The sequence below is a fragment of the Melanaphis sacchari genome, unplaced genomic scaffold, assembly GCF_002803265.2.
Source record: "Melanaphis sacchari strain LSU unplaced genomic scaffold, SCAv2.0 Contig1_pilon_pilon, whole genome shotgun sequence".
Classification (NCBI taxonomy): Eukaryota; Metazoa; Arthropoda; class Insecta; order Hemiptera; family Aphididae; genus Melanaphis; species Melanaphis sacchari.
Window position 1 is genome coordinate 574,494 of NW_020270976.1, and position 24,466 is coordinate 598,959.

The 24,466-nt window shown below is 28.1% G+C and overlaps 3 protein-coding genes across 3 annotated transcripts; 1 reads left to right on the forward strand and 2 right to left on the reverse strand.

Moving 5' to 3' along the window:
- Positions 1 to 816: 816 nt before the first annotated feature.
- On the forward strand, positions 817 to 17,530 carry LOC112593312 (protein argonaute-2). Its single transcript, XM_025337695.1, has 19 exons — positions 817 to 1,428; positions 4,632 to 4,741; positions 9,943 to 10,050; positions 10,718 to 10,998; positions 11,060 to 11,191; positions 11,284 to 11,458; positions 11,526 to 11,748; positions 11,806 to 11,953; positions 13,348 to 13,605; positions 13,738 to 13,892; positions 14,018 to 14,088; positions 14,152 to 14,265; positions 14,351 to 14,517; positions 14,578 to 14,762; positions 14,827 to 14,923; positions 15,229 to 15,335; positions 15,394 to 15,523; positions 16,420 to 16,619; positions 17,422 to 17,530. Exons 2-19 carry the CDS (start codon positions 4,651 to 4,653, stop codon positions 17,528 to 17,530), a joined length of 2,751 nt encoding a protein of 916 aa, XP_025193480.1. The 5' UTR covers positions 817 to 1,428; positions 4,632 to 4,650.
- LOC112593314 lies at positions 4,016 to 4,216 on the reverse strand. Its single transcript, XM_025337697.1, has one exon. It carries the CDS (start codon positions 4,196 to 4,198, stop codon positions 4,016 to 4,018), a length of 183 nt encoding a protein of 60 aa, XP_025193482.1. The 5' UTR covers positions 4,199 to 4,216.
- LOC112593313 (39S ribosomal protein L53, mitochondrial) lies at positions 4,187 to 5,572 on the reverse strand. The gene is made up of 3 exons (XM_025337696.1): positions 5,294 to 5,572; positions 4,429 to 4,541; positions 4,187 to 4,355 (listed from the first exon to the last, which is right to left on the reverse strand). The coding sequence occupies exons 1-3, from the start codon at positions 5,437 to 5,439 to the stop codon at positions 4,201 to 4,203; spliced, it is 414 nt and encodes a 137-aa protein (XP_025193481.1). The 5' UTR covers positions 5,440 to 5,572; the 3' UTR covers positions 4,187 to 4,200.
- Positions 17,531 to 24,466: the final 6,936 nt, after the last annotated feature.

The following is a 24,466-nucleotide window of genomic DNA, read 5'->3' on the forward strand; positions in this document are numbered from 1 at the left end:
TATAATATAACTACGTTGTTATAACGTCGTGAGCGGGCGAGCGCGCGTGTGTGAACGCGTCGCCGAAGAGGCCTGTGGCGGGTCGACGTGCGCCTACCACACGCATTCCCGACGTTACCACGCCGCGGCAGATGCCCCGGGGCAGGTATACACACGAGCGATTCGCAGGCGATTTGGCTTCCCGAAAGACAACAGAAACAATAAAAAAAAAAAAACAAAAAAAAAAAAAATACATAAGAAAAATAAAAAATATGGTCACCCGAAACCCGATACCGTTTTGCGCGATACGTATCGATCGATTCGAATCAACGTTTTTCGAAACCCGTCTGACCGGAGAATTCGGTCTCCGGGGCTATATTCCTCCACGCGATATAGGTACATACGTGGTTAACGTTTACAAAAGGTACCTACGCCGCGCTTTGCGCTCCGACTCTGTCGCCAGCCGCCAACCACCCTCCGCGTGCGTGCGCGTCACAACACGTCGCGTCCCCTCGCGACGGGCTCCGACCACCGACCCTGACAAAGGCCGGCCGGAGCGGTGCGCGCAGTCTCCTATCGATTATCACCCCCACCCGACGGCGTCGCCGCCGCCGCCGCCGTTCTTTTGACGGTCATTCAAAGGGATATGCTTGCGCGAAAGCGGCGGCATCGTCGTCGTAAGGGTGGCGGCGACGGTGGCTGCGGAGGAGCGATGCTGCTGCTGGCGGCGGTGGCGATGCAACTACACGTCGGCCCGACGAGGTAGTGGTGGCGGCGGCGGCGGATACACGCACAGACAGTGCTGCGCGGGCGCGCGCGTGTTGTTGTTGTTATTATTATTGTCGTCGTCGCCGCCGCCGCGCCGTTGTACACCGTAGACCGTAGTAGCCGTCGAACAGTACCACCGACCGTTCGTGGTTCCCGTCGAGTGAATCTCTCCCGTTTCGGCTGTCCGATCAACGCTTTCGTCCGTCGAGAAAAACATACGAAATCCGCGTCCGTGTCACTTCGGACACGGCAGTCGTCTGCAGTACCTGGGTGCGCGTTAACGGACCGTTCTGTCCGCCGTCGCGATTTGTAGGTACCTATCTACCGATACCTCTTGATATACGTACGTAACGGTCGTAACAATTATTATAGTATTATTATGTAACGTCGTATCCACACTCTCACTATCGTAGTCTCCGATGTAACACCGTCGCAATATGGAACCGACTGGACGGAGGAGAAAAAAAAATCATAACAATAACAATATTAATATATCGTACATCGGTGCCGAAAACGTTGCGCACGCGAGACCTTGACCTTGAGACTTCGGTTCAGTAGACCAGTGCCGCCCGCCACCACCGCCGATCGGTGTGCATGCGTAGAGGTAGTTGTGCTTCTACGTTCTTGTTTCACTGCACGGCACGGCGCCCGGTGTAGTACCCATCGGAAGAAGAGAAAAAGGTAGGTCGGAGAGAACGAGTAATCAGTGAGAGAGAGAGAGAAAGAGTGAGAACGATAGAGAGCGAGAGAACGAGCCGGAGGGAATACCGAACCCCGTCCAAATAAACAACATCCCCCGATTGGAGGCTAAGACTACGTACGACGATCGAAGGCAGTCTTTTATAATCTTTGTCTCGGACGAAACGCGGCGTGGGTGGGTGGATGCGTTTTTATTATTAATTTTTACAATAATTTCCTATCCGTGTCTCGTCCGCAAATCGAACTTTCAATGATTTTCCTGTACACTGTAGACACAGCGATATAGTTTTCGATGATATTCGTAGTGTCTCGTTTCGCTGGTCGTAAAACTAGAAAGAAAACCAACAGAAAACGGTCCGCCGCCGTCTATTCGGCGGTGTCTTAGTCTTATTTAACGCGATCTTCGACGTCGTAGCCGCCAGCCATCCGTATTAACATGCAATATAGGTATGTTAAGTGTTATGCTATGTGCTGAAGCTACTCGTTATCTATGATGATATTGTATAACAAAAAAATAATACCGTCCTACGATAATAATTTCGGTGTTGGTAATGACGCGGCTGTTTCGGAGTTCCTCGCTCAGTGTGTATTGTAATGCGGCACTGCAACGTATCTAGGTGGCGATACAATTTTCGACAAGTGTTAAATAAATTATTTAATGTCATTCGACAACGATGTCGTCGTCGTTATGTTGCTATTTGTTCACCTGAGCTCTACGAATATCATGAAACAGTTGTTATTTGTTGTGTATTATACTTACCCATCGAATATCCTACTCCCAAATGAGTAAATAATCGTGAAAAAGTCAAATGACGTCTTGTGCTGGCCGATTAGCCGATTTTAAAGCAACAATAAAAAAAAATTCGCGAGGTTAATTTTCCCTTAAATTGTAGGAATTTTTAATTTTTAAAGTGCAATTAGACGATAGAAAAGTTCCACAAATCATTTTATTTTAATAATGATCAGTTTGTCAGTGGTATAGGTGCTTACACAATTTTTTTGTGGACAACATTAATTCTATCAATTATCCACTTAAAGCTAGTAACAGTATTTCAATTCAATTGGCCAAACATCATTAATACCAACCAATATAATTTAATGTTATCATACGATGAGCATATGCATAGCAAGGTGTTGCATAGGTATTAAAAGTTAAATTCACTAATGAAATGTTATAGTTAAATGTATCTTCTAAACAATAATCCACAAATTTGCACTTCAACTATAGGGTTCCTATCAGGCTTGTGGTACTTTAAAATGTAATATATTACTTATTAGTTATTACTATACATTATTTTTTTGACTATTGATTCTTTTGTCAAATATTTTTGTAAATAAAAATTTTTATTTACACATTTTTAATAGAAACATTTTAAATATTCATGTAGAATAACATGCGAGTTATTTTGGTTTATATTTAATTTATAATAAAAATATTTTTTATGCTTTAGTCAAGAAATATTAAATTATATTTGTATGCTACTCAAACATACAGCTTTGGTGGTCATCAAAATCTATTAACATCAATAGAATACGAACCTATTAATCCAAAACTCTAAGACAAATCACTACATTACATATTTTATTATTTGGCCTCTCTCACTTTGGCTATATAGAAACATTTTATTTTAAATATAATGGTATAAACTATACAACAGTATTTAAATAACATTTTTAAGCTGATAACAGAAAAATAGAACTTTAGACTTTCAGTTTTTTGTTGTAATTTTTTGATCAATTATATACTTTACAGAGAAAATTTATCTACTTTCATAACAAATGTTTTGAACAAAAATAATAGTAGCTTGAAAACTTTTTTTCAGAATACAAGTGCTTAAATTTATAATTTTATACTTTGAATAGTAATAGTAATTTACCTACTTTTAAAATCATGTTGATATAGGCACATAATTGTATTTCAATAAACTTAAGAGTTAAGAGCCAATCTATTTTGATAATTATTTCATAATATAAAATATATGGTAACAAACAAATAAAATATTTTTGCAAGTTAGATTACTAAGTGTCGATGAAGAACGTAATGATTGTTGTTTTAATTTATAAAAGATCAGACTATCCACACAAACAAAAATAATAAAATAAAAAAGTCATATTTCATTAATTTATAAATATTAAATCAAGAAAAAATATAAATAGGTATTAAACCAATAATAATTATTTGTATATTTTAATTAAATATCAAATTAACTAAGATAAGTTTTTTTTTAAATTATTATAAACATATTTAACTTATTTTCTAATTGCTAATAAGTAATAACTTAATAATAATCTACTAATTAGATTGCACAAATGTATAAGAAATTTTAACTGATAGTACTAGTAATCAATTATTAAAAAATTTTGATTTATAAGCTAAGCATTTTAATCAGGATCAAAGTTTAAAAATATGAATGAATACATTTAAAAATCAATACTATATTTAAGTTTAATTAAAAAATATATTACTGATATTTTTAGTTTTAAAATGCATTCTTTATTTGAAATTATAACAAGATTTTTACATAATGAAATAATTTGATTTAAATATAACTAATTCTAAAAATATTTATCACCAATCTACAGGTTGTAATTTTATAAATTTTGATAAAATAAAAACAACTATTAATGTGAATGTCACAAAACATATTACAAATAAATACCACGATTCTTCATCAAAAACATCCGAGAAAGCTGGCAATTGATTGTAGAATCCATTGATAATTGTTGTAGTGTAATGTTCTTTTTTTGCCATTCTTACCGTTTTCCTCCTTTTTTCTTATCAGTTTTAGTCACAAGAACTTCAGTTAATTCTTCTTTAGGTGCTAAAGGAGTTATATGCTTATTGAACTGTTGAAAAATGTCCAAAACAGTCAAATTTTGGCATTTAAATAACACTGATTCACCATTAACTATAATTAGAAATTTAAATTTACATATTATATTCAATTATTTACAAAACATACAAAAAATTAAATATTTTACCTAAGGAAACATCAATTGTTGATTCACTTCTATCGTTAACAACTTCGTTTCTCATCAAACACTGAGGATTTGTTTTGAGTACTTTTGGCGATAGTAAATAGTACATGAAATTTCTAAAAATAAGAGTAAATTGTATTATTTTATGTACATAAAAATTTAATGTGTTAAATATTAAACTTATTAAATTAATTGTTTTGTTTTAGGAATAACATCTAATAAGTCATGGAGGTAAACAATGATAATTTTGTAGTACCTCAAGAACAAATTAATTTCAAACCAGTTTATGAAAACGTCAATGGACATTTCAATGGAAGTAAGTGTTTGCAACTACATTTAAATTTCATTTTAAACTATAGATTTTTTCTATAAAATATATGTTACATATTTCTAACTGTGACTTAAAATACAAATATTTAAGCTTAAGCACTACCTATAATGTAACTATATTTGGGATATCAATGTTAGAAATAATGAAGGTTATTTTATTGGCTTATTAATTTATTATACAACTATATATAAATTCTTTCTAATATAAAAGTATATTGAATTTTTGTTTATATATACAAAACTTATTTACACCATAAAAATATTGAATAAGATTTTATAAATTGTTTGGATCATAACAAATTTATTACAATCGTGAGTTTGACAAAATTAAATTTTGATTTATTTGCAACTTTCTTAAGTCGAATCGTATATTAACGATAAACAATTTTTTATTACACTGATGAATTGAACGTACACGTACCGCCAATATTGTTAAATTATATTCGCCGTGACCAAAAACGGCATTTCATTCAAACATGGCGATTCAGTGACATGACGTTTCGTACATGACAACAGCAGAATGTAGAAAACAATTTACCTGGCTGTGGCAGAATTTTGGCTAAAAGGATCGAACTTGACCAACACTTTTTTCACTGGCTTAAGGTTCAACAATAACGTCTGTTTCCTTATCGCACTCACTAAGCCCGCCGACTTTGATTTCGAGCCGGAAAATGGTAGAGACATAGCGACTATAACCTACGATGCGTCGTAGCGACCGTCGTGCTTTTTAGGAACGAAAATCGATAAAATCCCTGTGGGTCGCGGGAGTGGCTACAAAGCCTGCACTCTACGTCTTAACACTTTAATAGTTTTAGTTTGGTCTACAGCGGCGCTCATAGCAACAGCGCTAATACGTCGTTTCATGACGTCACAAATCACAATTATAGAGCATGTTCTGCCTAAGGATTGAGGTTATGGTTATCGTCACGCGTATATACCACGGTAGTGGTGACCGTACGCGCGTCGCCATTATATTTCAATCTTGCCGAGTTGACGACGATCGAACTACAGCAACCAGCGAACATAAAAACGGAATCTAGTTGGGCAACACTGGTCGTCGGGCTTGGGTCAGCTACGTACGCGTCGTAGTGTAGTCCATCGCGGTTTTTTTAATTTTTTTTTTTTCTCTCATTATCGTAATCATTCTTTCCGCGTCAATCTTTTTTAATAGCGTAGTGTTTTCATTATTAGATCGTTACGAATTTCTGTTTTTTAAATTTTTATTATTAATAATGCACTTGTTCAGTTGATCCTCTCTGCCAACGGTTTCTGACGCGAACGCTTAAGCGTGTGAGCTCGCCGTCGCCGTTGCCATTCTTAACCGGAACAAGCCATGTATCCCGTCGGCCAACGTGAGTACAAGGCACAGCGCGCGCGCACACACTAACTATTATGTACACACATACACATTTACACGCACACACAAACACGATTATACTTCTTATAGCTTTGTGTGCGGATTGATCAACAGAGCTGTAGAGGCAATGACCTCCATTCCCAGAATAATATCGCGTTAACGAGAATACTGTAGTGTCGGGGGTTTTTCGCCATCTCAAATTTCGGATCTCGTGTGTCTGCGTCCCGCCCCTTCGCTGTTCATAATTATGAGTTTGTCTAATCAAAAATATTTTTTCGCGGCAATAAATCAATCAACTCGATCTATAAACTCTCCGGTCGCCATCGTTACCCACAAATTTCTATTCTTCGACATTTTTTCGTTAATATAAATAATAACCTTTATTTTGGTTTTTTACCACTTCCAGCCCAGCCATACCACCGTAGGCTAAGTGATGAAATGTTAAAACTAGATGAACCTCTGATAATAATTGGTGAAAATTGAATTAATGTTTTCTCTTCAATGGTAAATAGTGATTATTCTTGTCAGATTAGTTTTTTGTTATTATTAAATTATATTTTTTTTTAAGTGGATATTAATATCCCTCAAAGCTTTATAAAAAAATATTTATTAATTAACATTATTTATTTCGATATTTAAATATTATTCATATTGACCTTAATAATTGTTATATTTATTATTTACACCTCGGGTAATACTTAATTCTCAAAAAAATTATAATTTTTATCTACTGACTATTGTGTTGCATTAATTATTATCTAGGGGATTAAAAGCGATGGTTTTTTGTTTTTGTTAAACACATGTACAACATAAAAATGTTAGAATGTTCTATTTTCAACATTCTAATTGATCAAGTGAATTAAATTGCTTGTCTTTCCCATATTTTTACATATTTTTAATTTTATCCTCTTTTAATCCTAAAAATTTTTTATTAAAAAATTGTTATACTTTACTTTTGAAGAAGTTGAAATCAAAATTATGGAATGATAATTGATCTCATATCAAATTTGTTTTCAGTTTTATTACTTATTCGATTAATCTTTTTTTTTTTTTTTTTCTGAACTTAAGCTTTGGCGACTAGGTCCATTAGCTGTTGTAGGGGTAAGGTTGGTATGGTAGGTTCTTTTTTTATGATTGTTACGGTTGATAGTAAACACGTGTATGTGTGGCAAGGTTTCTAACCACTATGATCCCGGGTGATCACCCATCCGGGAGCTAGTAGCTATGGCCGCTACTTACTCTCAGTTGCATTTCGCGACTGGTAGCAGCCAACGCGCCATGCCAAGCCACTCGATTAATCTGTAGAGTATGCATCTAAATTTTTATATCAAACAGGTGTCCAATCCTCTTAGTAAAATACTATATTTTTTAGTTATATATTCGTAAGGTATTAAGTAGATAGCAATAATTGAAAGAATGTGTTTTGTATTTGTGTGAATAATGTCCAATAATTTTTGTAATCTAAATCAAATCTTATAAGGATTTTTCTTTATTGCCCAAAGTAGAATATTGGTGTCAGATATTACCTCGTTGACGAGAAAGCAAATTAGTAAAGAGGATGAATAGAAATAATTTTTAAGATCAACATATAATTAAGAATAACTAATGTTTTGGTACTTTAGTATGTTATTTCTAAGTAATAACTAGGGCACGAATGTTGTAGTAGTAAAAAACTACTAAAATTGATTGCAGTATTGCACTAAAAAATACCAAAAACTGCACTTAAAATATTAAAAAATGCACTAAAAATTATGTTTCGTTATAATTTATAGATGTTTTATTTTAATTCTGCCAAAAAATATATTTTTTATATTTTATAATAATAAATATTAATTAATAATCTATGCGTATTCTAAACATATTAAATATTTTAAATTTTAAACCTTATTGCATTGGACTATAAGTGTTTGTTTTAAATTTTTGAATTCGAATGCTCTTCGATTTGGAGCCAATAAGTTCTTATACCTTGAAAAACTTCGTTCTACATCGGTTGATGTTAGTGGAGCATTACTATATACTGGAAATATTTAAGTATTATCTTATTTATACGAGTTTCGAATATAGCTAAAACGGTTGTATAAATGATTAAATTCAACAAAATTGCAATAAAATTCCAAAAATTGCACTTAAAACTTTTAGATTTGAATTCGTACTTACATAAAACGTATTTAAAACTTACTTAGCAATAAATTGGAAAGGTAGAAGAAAAGTTGTAAATGCAACAACATCCGTGCCCTAGTAATAACATTTAAACAACTAAATAAGAATAAATATTTTTATATACCTACTATAATTTCCATAAGTAAATTTCTCTATTGTTATTTCTTATTGTCCAGTTTTATTTTTTTTTTCATTAAATATAAGTAAATACTTATTTATATCTGTCTATAGATTTGTGTGAGAATATAGAAATATATAATTTGAAAAGATTATGTGTAAGTAAGTTAGGCAGAAAAATATAGTCTATTTATTTTTAAAATTCACTGACAAATTCTAAATACAAAAGATGAAGAATATCTACATTTTGAAAGCAATTAGTTAATATGATGATGCTTATTAATCTATTTATTATATTGATAACTGGAATTTTAAGAGATATTTGAAAAAATTACTAACAGAAAATTAATATTGACCGACCATACATGATGTAAGCATGGTACTTTATTTAGGTGCGTGGGAGAATAAGACTTAAAGAGAGGTCTTACTCCATTCATAAAAAAAATACACTAGTTCTGCTCACTTTTTTCCCTTTCACCAGTCATAACCTATGCTGTATGTGGAGATGTATGCTGCCAGACAGATATTGGTTGCCATTTAGTGTATTCTCTTTTGGAACGGAATATTGTTAAAGATGAGAAGATTGTGTAAAAAAAGACATCACAATGTTAAGCTCTGAAATTAGATGGAGGAATAAAATGATGTATTTGGGTATGAAATAGGCATTAGTATTGTTATTACTAGAGCTCGAAAGCTCTAGCAAATGCATGTTTTTCTTTGTTTGTCCTAAAACATTCAAAGTAAAATACAAATATTTTTCACGTTTCTCTGATGTCATACATGGAATTTAATTTTGCTATTTTTTTTTTTTTTGCATATTTACGGTTTTTAATGTTAATTTAGTGTTTTTAGTACTATTTTTGGGTATATTTTCACATAATATATGAAATATTTGCATTTTGTTGAAAACAATGATTTATTTAACTATATTTTTAAAAATATTTGAATTCTTGGAAAAAATTTTACTTTTTAACTGAAAATTGTAAAATTACATTTGATTTTTTCTAATAAATTCATAATATTTTCAAGTTAAATGTATATTTTTGTGATTTTTTGAGCTATTTATAGTGCATATTTTGGAGTTTTTAAGTGCATATTCTAGAGCTAAAAAGTAACATTTTTAGTGCTACAAATTTTGAGCCTTGGTTTTTATCAAGACTGACAATACCAATTAATAGTATTATTGGAAAATAATATTAAATAACATATATGTATATATTTTAATTTATTGTTCACAATGTAGAAGAATAAATTCAGTAGCCTAATCAAATTCAAATGTATCACTAAAATTATATTTTGTATGAAACTTATTTCTACCTAATTAGAATTTTCTTACTGAAAGATACCTAACCTTCAAGGCAACTTCTTTAGTTCTATATCAGTTTAAAGACTAGTTAATTAACATACGACTAAGTATTTGAACTTAGTGTTAGTATCTTGATGTTTTCATTTATTTTTATAATTATAGTAATATGAAATAAGTACATATTAATGATAGCTATAATTTCTTATTTTAATTGCCTATTAAATCATAATTTTTTTAATAAATATAGCCCCTGCGGCACCTGTTGTGGCCCCAGTGCCAGTTGGTGTTCCTGGAGCAATGGGCGTTCTTCAACCTCAGGCTCCTGCATTACAACCACAACTAGTTGATGTACCAGGTAAAGTTTCATAATAATAATTTAAAATATTTATAGTTAGTTTTTAAATAATCCTAGATGTTATTGTTTATTTATGAGAAACAAGTTTACCATGCTCCAAAGTAAATTAAATAAAATCAAATTCAAAATGATGATGTAATAAAAAATTATTGCAAGGATTTTATTTCAAAGTTATAGCTATTTGAAGTTTATTATTTATCACAGTAATCAGGTTTAGTGATAGTATGAGGATGGTTTCACAAAATCATAGCTATGTCCCTTGCATGTGGTAGCCGATATACCTTTTATTATTTTCTATTGATTTCCTGTCTTAAAACTCGAAATTCTATGGACTTTTCATAGTATTGCCAATTAAAGTATAACACGAGTAGTTGCTCCCTATGTCTATTGGTGATAAATTAACTGTTAGCAGTCTTCATATGTCAAAAAGCAATATAAACGTGTGCTCATAGACAAAAATGCTGTATGCGACGCTCATCGATAGGCGATCCTTATGATAAATTAAAAACGTCAAACGATATCCATGCAGTAATTTCTAATTGTACCATCATTCTTAATTTTATAAAATAATAAGTTTTAGCAAATATTTTAATTTCTTGTAAGGAGTAAAATAAATGTAGAGTTATGAACTATTCATTATTAATAATTCTTTATAATTAATTTTTAGTATTCAATTGTCCACGTCGACCAAATTTGGGACGAGAAGGTCGGCCAATTGTGCTTCGTGCCAATCATTTTCAAATATCCATGCCAAGAGGTTATGTTCATCATTATGACATCAATATTCAACCAGATAAATGTCCACGAAAAGTTAACCGTGAAATTATTGAAACCATGGTTCACGCATACAGTAAACTTTTTGGTAATCTTCGACCTGTATTTGATGGTCGAAATAACTTATACACAAGAGATCCATTGCCTATTGGAAACGATCGAATGGAATTAGAAGTATGTTTTTTCTTTTAAATTATGTTATAATTTTATTAAATTGTATCAATGTTTATTTCAGGTTACATTACCTGGTGAAGGTAAAGATAGAGTGTTTCGTGTTAATATTAAATGGTTAGCTCAAGTATCATTATTTGCTTTGGAAGAAGCATTAGAAGGTCGCACAAGACAGATACCTTATGATGCTATTTTGGTTAGCTCATTTTATTCTACTTACTTTAAACTATTAAAAAAAAGAATTATTATTTATTATTTACATTCATTTTCAATATTTTTTTTATATAGGCTTTGGATGTAGTCATGAGACATCTTCCATCAATGACTTACACACCAGTGGGTAGATCATTTTTTTCTTCTCCTGAAGGATATTATCATCCATTAGGTGGTGGTAGAGAAGTTTGGTTTGGTTTTCATCAATCTGTCAGGCCATCTCAATGGAAAATGATGCTTAATATTGATGGTAATTTATTAAATAAAATATTAGAATTGATTTATCTTCATTGACATATATATATATATATTTTTAGTGTCAGCCACAGCATTTTACAAAGCACAACCCGTAATAGAATTCATGTGTGAAGTTTTGGATATTAGAGATATTGGTGAACAAAGAAAACCATTAACAGATTCACAAAGAGTTAAATTTACAAAAGAAATTAAAGGTCTTAAAATAGAGATTACCCATTGTGGAGCAATGCGAAGAAAATATAGAGTTTGTAATGTTACAAGAAGACCTGCTCAAATGCAATCGTAAGTAATTAATTTTAAAACTTTATATTGTTATACATTCTTTGAAACAATTTTTAGTTTTCCATTGCAATTGGAAAATGGTCAGACAGTAGAATGCACAGTAGCTAAATATTTCTTAGACAAATACAAGATGAAGTTACGTTATCCACATTTACCATGTCTTCAAGTTGGACAGGAACATAAACATACATATCTTCCTTTAGAGGTTTGTGTATTTAAATTATTAATATATTTTATCATAACAGTTTTTAATCACGCTTAATTAATAATTCGGCTATCCATTGAGCTGTAATGATTCTTCTTTACCATTTTTACTTTATATAGTATTAAAGTGTTATTTTATATAATAGATTAATTGCTCTAAATTTATTTAACAACAATTAAACAATAAATAAAGATTATTATTGAATTTTACATATAATGATAAAATAAATAGTCTGGTTTCGATACCCCATTAACTCAAATTTCTTTTTATTCCCATTAAAATTGCAGTTATTATAATTACTAACACAAATGTAAAGCAGTGATAATTAACTTGGTCGAAATATAAAATATCTGGGTATTCTGTAAACTCATTATGTTTTATGACAATTATTGAGACTACTGTATAATAAAAATTATTTACTAGCAGACATGGATGACTAGCGATTTATTTAAAATGTGTCTAGATCAAAGAAATGTTGTATTATTTATTGATAACTATATAATCCAATTTAAAATCTGTAAAAATTGGATTCTTACTTCCAAATACTACATCTAAACTTTATAACTAATGGATCAGAGAATAATATAAAATTTCAAAACATTATACCACAAATAAATTATTAATTGTTTATAATATTAATGAAGGCAGACTATGTTCAATAAATAAATCGTACAATCTATGCACTTCTGCGAAAAAGAATGGTATACAACCAAATGTAATTATTAATTGTTTATTAAAAGTTAAATTCTATTTAAATGTAGATTATTATGATGGTGGTTATTTATGTCTAAAAAAAAAAAATAATAGCATTGATGATTGGAAAATTTTAGCAGATAAACTTAGTATCAATCAACACATTTCATTTCAATTCTATGTTACAGTTAATGATAATATTATAAATAGTTATTAAAAAATAATGAAAAAGACAAGTCTCATGAAAAACTTATAACATTATTATATTAAACCAAGCAATATTATTATTACAAACTATTTGTCAATTTTTTGTAAGTGTGGATACTTCTATATTAAAGCAGTAGACAAATTGGAAAGTTTAATTGTTTGTTACACTGCTAAAACATCAGAAATTAATTACCAAATATTTTTCTATTGTATCTTTTAGTTTTTATAATATTTATTGTTTACTGTGGACTATAAACACAATTAACAAACATTTTAAAATTGTATTTCATTATATAAATTGAAGTTTTGGCTTAAATTTAATTAATTCAAATTAAGTATCTCAAATAATTCATATCTTGAATCTTGATGTGATGTTTTCAGTCCCCTTCAATTTCAATTTATCCCAACTCTTCTGTATATTTGTGATAAAATTATAAGATGTAATATAGACCTGTGTTAGCAAGTAATTAACTTGTGTTAACTTTTTTTATTAGGTCTGTAACATAGTTGCTGGTCAACGGTGTATTAAGAAATTAACCGACATGCAAACATCAACCATGATAAAGGCAACTGCACGCAGTGCTCCTGATCGTGAACGAGAAATTAATTCCTTAGTTCGTCGTGCTGATTTTAATAATGATTCATATGTACAAGAATTTGGTCTTACTATATCAAATAGCATGATGGAAGTACGTGGTCGTGTTTTACCACCACCAAAATTACAATATGGTGGACGAACTCTACCTAATCAGGTATAAAAATCTACTGTATACCTACTGTATACAGTATATCTACTGTATACATTTTGTTTTTGCCCTTCCATAGAAAAAAAAATATTTGTTAAAACCATACTTATTTAATTTTATAAATTATGTTTATTATAGGGTGGATTAAATGTCCAACAAACTAAACAACAAGCACTGCCTAATCAAGGAGTTTGGGATATGAGAGGTAAACAGTTCTTTACAGGTGTTGAAATTCGTAATTGGGCAATAGCTTGTTTTGCACCACAGAGAACTGTTCGTGAAGATGCATTAAGGTAACCAAAAGTACTTTGATAATTATTATAATGGCAAATTTAGTTATTTAACAATTAATTTAGTTCTAAAAATGTTATAGATTTATGCAGTTTTGTTAGTATTTACTGTATTATTTGTCTTATAGGAATTTCACAACACAACTTCAAAAGATAAGCAGTGATGCTGGCATGCCAATAGTTGGTCAACCATGTTTTTGTAAGAACAAAGTATATTATAAATATAATTTTATTTGACTAAGTTTATTTTTTTTTTCATCAGGTAAATATGCCACTGGGCCTGATCAAGTAGAACCTATGTTCCGTTATTTAAAATCAACATTCACTGGATTACAACTTGTAGTTGTTGTTTTACCAGGAAAAACCCCTGTATATGGTATTATAATTTTTATTTTATTTAAAATTTTTAATGTTTCTTATTGATTCAATATAAATCATGTATTATTAATTATTATTATTAGCTGAAGTCAAAAGAGTTGGAGATACTGTTCTAGGAATGGCTACACAATGTGTTCAAGCTAAAAATGTTAATAAAACTTCTCCTCAAACATTGTCTAATTTATGTTTAAAGATCAATGTAAAATTAGGTGGCATCAATAGCATTCTTGTACCAAGCATCAGACCTAAAGTACTTAAACTTTAAATAAACTACTGAATTCTTATTAACAAATAATTAATTTTTTTCTAGGTATTTAATGAACCAGTGATATTTTTGGGTGCAGATGTAACTCACCCACCAGCAGGTGACAATAAAAAACCATCCATTGCAGCAGTCGTTGGATCTATGGATGCCCATCCTAGTCGTTATGCTGCTACTGTACGAGTCCAACAACATAGACAAGAAATCATTCAAGAACTTAGTTCTATGGTTAGGTATGTAGTACATTCAACTTTTTTGATATAATTATACTATTAATTTTAAATTTTTAAATTTTAGGGAACTTTTAATCATGTTTTACAAGAGTACTGGTGGTTATAAGCCTCACAGAATTATATTATACCGTGATGGAGTATCAGAAGGACAATTTCCTCATGTATGTTTAATTTTATTTATGTATATTAAGGATGCTAAAACTGTTTTTATAATTTTTTATATAAGTAGCCATGCAAATGCAATAAAAAATAACTTGGTTCTTTAAAATAATTTTAGTATACATACAATAAATATATGAAATATATTATAGTATAATTAGCCTAATTAATAATTATATAGGTAATTAAATATCAACATACATAATTAAATTTTTTGTTTTAATAGATATTTAAATAAATATATTTTAAAAGATATTATTATCTTATTTTTGTGTTTTTTTTCTATTAACTAATTTAATATTGGCAGGTCTTACAACATGAACTTACAGCTATTCGGGAGGCATGTATAAAGTTAGAAGGTGATTACAAACCAGGAATCACTTTTATTATTGTTCAAAAACGTCATCACACTAGGTTTGCTTTTTTTAATATTTCAAGTTTTATTTTTTAATAAATAATCTTTTTGTCTTAGGTTGTTCTGTGCTGATAAAAAAGAACAATCTGGAAAATCTGGAAATATTCCAGCAGGTACAACAGTTGATGTTGGAATAACACATCCTACAGAATTTGATTTTTACTTATGTAGCCATCAGGGAATTCAGGTAATAATTTATAACAATATTTTTTTACTTTTATAATATATAGTGATTCTTTTATCAAACAACACTATAATTTAAAAATCTATTAACATTTATGGAAATATTTTATTTACATAATTTCCAATTAAAATATAAATCATTTTTGAAAAAATACATTTATTTTCATTATAATTTCTTAGGTCTTTACTTTTTTAAATCACAACATAGTGATTCATTTCATATTATGAATTAGAATGTTTATTTGTATTTAAATATTTTTTAATTTTATTCATAAGAAAAATGAAAAAAATTGATGTAAAATTTTCTGTTTTGATAAGTTATAATGTTTAAAAACAAAACATAATGTATAATTTATACATTATTCATTCTACATCATTTTTATTTTAAGATTTTCCCTGCAAAAGTACCAATAAGGCTATAATCAATAGTTTAACTACTTCATATTTCATTTTTTTTTTAACTTAATTTGTACAAATATGTATTTTTTTAGTTAAAAATAAACTCATATCTAAGTATATATTTTGATATGTTATTATGCATATATATATGCATATTTTTATGATCTTAAGTGCATAAAACTCCTAACTCTATTTATAACTCATCATGTACTTGTTTAAATTTAAATTTTTATGTATCCAAATATTCCAAAAAGTATTCTACTTCAGAATGTGAAATTATAAATGTATGTTGTTATTCAAAAACTTAAAAATATAATCATTTAAAAAAAAAATGATGTTTTATTTCACTCAAAAATTATGTAAAAATAACTTTTTTTTAAAGTTAATAGATTTTGAAATAATATGTTATTATATATATATTTTATTAATTTAATAATTTACTGTGATGAAATAATTAAAAAATTAATTCATTTTAATATAATAATAAAAATGTTATAACAGGGAACAAGTCGGCCAAGTCATTATCATGTTCTATGGGATGACAATCATTTTGAATCGGATGAATTACAATGCTTAACATACCAATTGTGTCACACTTATGTGAGATGTACACGTTCCGTATCTATACCTGCACCTGCCTATTATGCTCACTTAGTTGCATTTAGGGCTAGATATCATTTAGTCGAAAAGGAACATGACAGGTAATATTATTGAATTTACTTGTATTTGTAGTGAGGTTTTTTTGAGAATTTATACTATACTATATTCAAAATTATTTAAATCCATCATAGTGTTGAGGTTTAGGATGGTATTGAAAAATGTTTGTTTAATAATTTCAAATTTTAAATTCTGAATGAAATGATTAATTGGTTTTGCATAAATGTATGTAATGTAAGCAATTTAAAAAAATTGAACATATGTTGGCACAGTTTTTTTTATGAATGTTAGTAAATTAAATTTTGGCCGCAATAATTGATTTTAGTTAAAAATTTTATTTTGAACATATAGATACAAACCATTTTAAACTATTAGAAAAACTTAAGCTAATTATATCACAAATATTTGTACATCATTGTACAGCACTTTGATATTGACATAAATTATTTATAATATCATTGGCTAAAATTAATTCAACCATACAATAATTTATCCACAAAAATTAATTTTTGTTATATTTTCTTTGTCTATTTTCTGAAAATGAAACACTTAAGTGCCCTAAAGATTCTGCAGGAACAATGGTACAGAAGTACAAAAATAACAAGACTATACTATTCAAAACAAAACATGGTCATTAATCACCTTAACTTTGAAATATTTTCTTTGACAAAGAAATTATTATAATATATTTTATTTAAAAATGCAGTCTGACATTATTCATAATGAAGTTTATTTAGACCTTAATAATTTGTTCTTGAATTGATTTAATGTAAAATTAATTTTTTAATACACACTCAAAATTATGAAATTGAAATATCTTGTATAAAAAAACTATTTTTTTTCCAGTGGTGAAGGATCACATCAATCTGGTTGTAGTGAAGATCGAACACCAGGTGCAATGGCGCGAGCTATCACAGTTCATGCCGATACCAAGAAAGTTATGTACTTTGCTTAAAATACCAAAATTTAAAATAAAAAATTATTGCGCAACACATAAATTAATATTAGGCATAAATTATAATACGACCTACCTTGCCAATCATTGCCTTTAATTGTAATTTTAGACCAAAATAATTATTATTTTTTCGACCTCTGATGATTAATTTTAAGTATTCATTGTCTTATTATTATTTTTTTTTTTTTTTACATTTTGAATTCCCATATAGTTTTTAGACATTTTCCAAAGTTCAATTTTGTTGTTGCTAGTATTTGTTTTGTTACCTATTTTCTTTTATTTTTTTTTTATTTCTAATCAAAATTAGACATCACTTAAATGCTTCCAGTATCTTAGTTATGCGAAATTTCTAGTCTAATGGATTTATCGAAGGAAATGTTTATGAATAGCAACAGCAGTAATGAAAAATGCATTCCTCTTTTAAAATATATAATTATTGTGTAATAAATATATCGTATTATTGTTAAGTGTGTAATTATAGTCATAATTAGTAATTGTTTGTAATGTTTGTATTCCAATCTTCCTGCCAACTTAATCTCTACTTATCTGATTTTATTTCTTCTATTCTCGAGCTTAAATAATTTTAATTGTGATTAACTTTAATTGTATTTAGTTTTTTCGGTTGGTTAATTCGCATTTCTTGTTGACGTAGACATATGTTAAATGTGGTCCTCAATTAAACCGGAAATGTGGTACCAATCATTGCTTAATATCTCAATAGTCTTAATTTATACATTTCAATAAGTTTTATTATTTAATAACTTCCAACAATTTTCCAAAATACTTCTATTGTGATTAACGTTTAAAATTGTATTTTATTTTTATATTATACATATTGGTATTATACCTGAAGTATATTATTTTGTTTAAATAAAATACAAAAACTTACTTTTGGGGTTAAGTTTAACAAACACTAATTGTACCTGATACTTAAGAATATCATAAAACTTAATGTTAGCAGATAAGATTTCAATTAAATTTGTTCTTAGATTATCTTGATCAAATTTTAAGGGAACAAAATTATTTTCCCTCAAAATTATTTTTAATACTTAAGCAAATAAAATAATATATATTATTTAATATTAACTTTTAATATTTAATATCTTAAACTATAAAAAAATGTTTATGTTAATTAGTAATTACCATAGTATTATAATCAAACAATGCATATAATTTTAAATGTGCATTTGATTGGTACCACAATATTGCTAACCCTCCGATTATACAATTTGAGTATTAAATCAATTAAATTTAAAAATATTTATATACATACATACATTTACATAATTATAATAATAATTATTATTACTATTTTATACAGTATATAATATCAATTTTATTTTAGTTAGAAATTAAAATTTGGTTAATATTTAGTTGATTGGTATTCAAAAAGTATATAAGTATACTTTTATTTTAAGTATACTTTTTATGCCTTTTGAACTGCTGTTATAATTATATTTAATATTTATAGAAAAAAAAAAATGGGATAACTTTTATTATACCCATTTATTATATATTATTACGCTTATATTCTGTTAGTTTTTTTTTTTTCGATAAAATGATGGATCTATTAATTTTTGCAAATCATAATTATACGAGGTATTTGTATTATAAATTATAAGAATATATATTTTAACATTGTAGTGTAAATTTTGTTTTTAAGTAATTTGATTTTAAAAAATATTGTTTTTAAGATTATAATATATACAACAAAAACATAATTTTTGCTTAATTAATATCCATGTATCTATCTGATAATTCTTAATTACAACATACATTGTTTAAGGGGTTCAACATTGCATAATTTTTAAATTATTCTGTATGAAAATAGCTGTTATAAATAATTATACTTGTATATACATATATATTATTTATATAATAATATGTTATTTATTACTTTTTACTATGCAATTGGTAAATATGATATGTAATATTCAAACTTTGTAAAAGTATTAGTTCATTTTTATGAACAAATTGATGAAGCTTTGTGTAACATCGGTTTAAATGTACCATAAATTAAATGTTTGCTCTTTTGGTTTAATATTATATTTTATATTGAATTTACTACAGATAGACAATATATGGATAAGTGTATTTCATGTTTTTCTTAATATGAGGTACCAAATATTTATTTACCTTAATAAATTAATCTATCGTAATAATTGGCATTTATGTATGAAATGTTGATTCTTATGTTAATTAAAATTATCTAAGTCATAAAAAAATATTTTAGTCATCAGTAATTTCAATAAATACTTGTCTTATAAAATGTAATAATTAATATAATTTACCAGAATAATACAAGAGAAACAAAATATTTAAAAAATTCATGCTTTTCACACGAGTCTCCAGCTTAATTTCATACTTTTTGTATTTCAGCAGTAAGATGTTTTTCAAAAAAAATCTTCATATATTGCTAAAATAAATACTGTTTTACTAATATCTATGTACTTAGGTTTTATTTTAACGTGTAGGCAGAGTAAATTTCCATAGAAAAGTAAAAATATTCTCAAGACAGCTCAGTTATTATTTTATTTATTTAATTTTTTTAAGTATTTTTGTGTTCCTGGTCATTTGTCAAGTATTTTATGTATTTTTCTAAAGATTTGTATCAAGATTGTTAGACAGGAAATGTTTCATTACAATTTTAAAATTAAATAATGAATATAACTTGTATTTATGTAATTAATACATTAAAGCTTAAAATACAAATAATGAAGTTATTTTTTATCATGATACTTCTTTTATCTATCAATATATCTGTCATATAGATTCACTCAGCATGCTTAAAAACAATCTTACAAAGAACTGTTTAATAAATTTGATATCAGACTTGTCTAAATAGTTAAAAAGGCAATCATATGACCTACATTGCTATAAAATATCAGCATATCCAGACACAAACCCAAGAAAAAATGGAGTTAAGTAGGCAACAACAAACATACAGAAAGAAAATCAAATGAATGTTTTAAATACTAAGAATTCTGAGATGAGTTTAAAAAACCCATTAACCTCTGTGAATATTTTACACTAAATCCAGAAACCTGCTCAGTGCTCACACACTTTAATATTTATTAGAATTTATTATACTAGGTACAGTCAAATTCGCTTATTACGATCTTCAAGGGACCAAGAGAATCTGATCATTATAACCAAACTTCGATATATCCGGATTATAAAATGTAACAACACATAAGATATAAAACCAACTAAATACATTGCTTGGAATCGTTTTACCCGGAATATCGTTGTAAACGGCATCGTTATAAGCGAATTCGACTGTATTAAATTTAAGCTATTGTTATTTAATCATACTTGTACCACTTGTTTTAAATAACTATTATACATTTATACATATAACAATTAACTTAGGGTGACCAATTTTATAAAAATAAAAAACGGGACAAACAATTTTTATTTTTTCCAATTACATTTAACTTACAATTTATTAAAATAATAATCATAATATGTTGCTCTTTTTAAAGTTGTTTTAGGTACGTTTTTATAATACATTGATATTTTTTACAGACATTGTTTAATAATATAAAAATAACGGGATTAAAACGATATAATCTTTTAAAAACGGGATTAAAAGTGTCCCATTCGTAGTTTGTCGGGACAACGGGACATGATGATCTAAAAAGGGATAATCCCGTTTAAAACGAGACGTGTGATCATCCTAAATAAACTACGAACATAAATTGTAATATCTTAAATTTTTTAAAACGCTATTAGCCTCGATGTTAATACGTATTTATAAATAAAAAATAAAAACATCTTTTATCTATTAATAGTAAAACATTAAAAAAAATCATAATTGCCATAATTACATCGTATATCTATCTATACAGTATACACAGACACACAGTGTCTCCTCACTTTAAAGTACCTAATACAAAATAAAGCCATATGACTTTATACTGAATATTATGTACTGTCATCTGCCATTTAAAATAATATTTTATTGGGCATGTGTACATTGAAAAGGTTAACTTTTTGAAAATTCGCTTAAAATGTTCAAGTACCTACCTATTGTTTAATCTTCCTCAAAAATTACAATTCAATCCAAGGCCATTCAACTGAAATATTTTGCGTATGTGTTCTCATATATTATATGTCAAACACATAGTTACATAAGTTAAATCGCATTATATATTATTAAATAGGTACCTAAGTAAAACGTATACTTTGCTTAAAAATTTTCATTCGTTTGTTTTAAACTATTCTTGAAGTTTGTACTGAGATTTTCAATTTTAGAAAATTAACTACCTAGGTACCTACTATACGGTCAAATTGCGTTTTATTCAATTACCAATGTTTTTTTTTTTCAGATTATATATAAATACATGATACATTAGTATAATATAGTTTAGTAACTTGAGCCAATGAATTGCGACTTAGTGAATATAAATTTAACTCGGTAATGCGTACTCGTAGGGAATAAGGTAGGACGAGAGTAACTGAGTAAATAGTTGAAAGCTCAAAATCACAAAAGTTTGCTGGTAGCTACCACACGTAAGGAATAATACAGTAGTACAGTACTATTATAAAATTTAAAAATTATACTTATAATCTATTAATTATTAAAGTACATAGTTATTATTAAATAGGTAGTTGTTATGGTCTATTCTCGTGGTCAGCGACCAGCGTGGCGCGCTTCAGTATAATATTATTATTTATTATCTATCTTGGTGGTACAATCAGTGTAAAAGCACTATAAAAAAAAATTAGAATTAATATCTATTATCAGTGCTTATTATTATCATGTTTATTGTTATATTTTGTTCTGTTACCGTCGTCGCCGACGCCGTGTGTTGACTGTTGACTGCTGAATGCTGATTCAAAATTTTAAAACTCGTAACGCAGAATAGGATGAATAGCTGAAAATGCAAAATAGACTTCATCTTTTCTATAGTTGTAAGTACTTACTTGACTATTGATATTATTATTATGTAAGCCGTAAGGTCTTTTTCCTAGTCCTGTGTGTTTATGTTGAAAGTAGTGACTTAAAGACAAAAAAATTATCGTTTATTTATTATTTTAAACGTACGATTTCCGATGGCGTATTGTTGCGAGTTGCGTGTTAGTATTTTATGACTAGTCTTTGGTTTTGTTACTCGTAATTTAAATATTTTGTCGTTAATGAGAGCTTTTACATTTTACACTATTACAATTAACAAGAATCTTCTAATGAACCAAATAAGAGTTGTTTTTTTAAAGTAAAATCACTAAGATCTCATTAGTATTTATCGTCATTTTACATGTTAATCTATTTTCTATTCTCGTAATTTGTCATTTATGTTCGTACCATTTCTACACGAATAACAATTTTATAAATTATCAAGGATCTTAATGTACATTTTGAACCTAAATTAATTTTTAATGCTCATGTTTGCTACATGAAAGATGAAGCCTTAAAACTGGACAAATTCATTTACAGAAGTTGTGTCGACTTCAGTTATAAAAATACTTTTATTTTAATTTATTATTCTTTAGTACGCTCAATTTTAAAATATGGTTTCATTATCTGGTCATCATGATATAGTATTGAATTAATAACTACCCACGAGAAAGTTCAAAATAAGTTCTTATACTTTTTAGTTTTTAAGTATATGTATACTTAGAACTTAGAGTTTTTAATTAAGCTATTTGAATGTTGTTCCAGGTTTTTACATTGTTTAATAGTTCTCAAAAATTAATCGATTGCCAAGCATAAAATTAAAATGCAGAATGTAAATGATGATGTAAAAAACAAAACAACTGATAACAAATATGTGTTTGAATTTGAACAATTCAATTGGAATACCGGAAAAGTTTCAAGTATTATGTCAAATAATGCGTTAAAGCAAATTGAAAAAGAACGAGAAAATATAGAAAAAGATTTAAAATTATTAAAAGCTATTGAAAAAGAGAAATCAAGGCTGGAAAATTCAATGGCATCATTTATACAGTTGAAAAATGAACTCGAAGAAAAACTGAAGAAGTCATCAAGTCAATAAAAATATTGTCCAATTTACTTAAAATATACAGTAAATAAAAAAATTGTTATTGATCAGAAGTGTAAATATTTTCCTTCATTTAATGCCTCTTCTAAGAGTTAAAGATCCTTGGGTAATACTTAGCATGTTCATCTGTCTATCCTGTGTTCATTCTTTCAAATCTATAACTTCTATTTCTTTATCTTCTATAATGATGTTCTTCCATTGTTTTTCTCAGCTTATTATATTTTGTTTTCTGGTTGAGACTTTGGCTTCCTTCTTAGCTATTCTTTAACTTGTCCATACCATTTAAATTTATTTATGTTCATTTATAAAATTATGTATCCACTTTGCTCTTAGAATTTCCTCCATTAATTTTATTTTACTTTTTCTTGAATTTGCTCTTTATGTCAAATATTGGTTCATTACAATAGCCCTAGTTCTAAAAACTATAAAATTGTTTTCCTAAATCATTTTCATGGATTATAATAACTATTAATTAAATGTTATATCAAGTTATTACTACAAACCCAAGGAAAATTATTTTACAACTAATTATTATTAGTTAAAAGTTATAACCAACTATGGTAAATGGTGGTTTGAGTTTATACAAGTCCTATTTATTTAAATAATGTTAAAAAATATTTTTTTTGTGCTATAAAAATAAAATGATTGAATAAAATGGTCAAAAAGCGTTGTGTACTGATATGATTCTTATGTTTATATTATAATTATTAAGGTATTTATTGTCATTTTTGAGTACTTAACATATTAAATATTAATTTGTATCTGCATATTGTAATCTAAGCACATGACATTCATTGTGAGAGATTAATGTTTATTGTATATACCGTATACCACTTTATCCTGTACGGTTGTACCAATGAGTATCTAGGTCTGTAAGTTCTTGATTAAAAAAAAAAAAAAATATGGGAATCTGGCATAAAAAGAAAATATA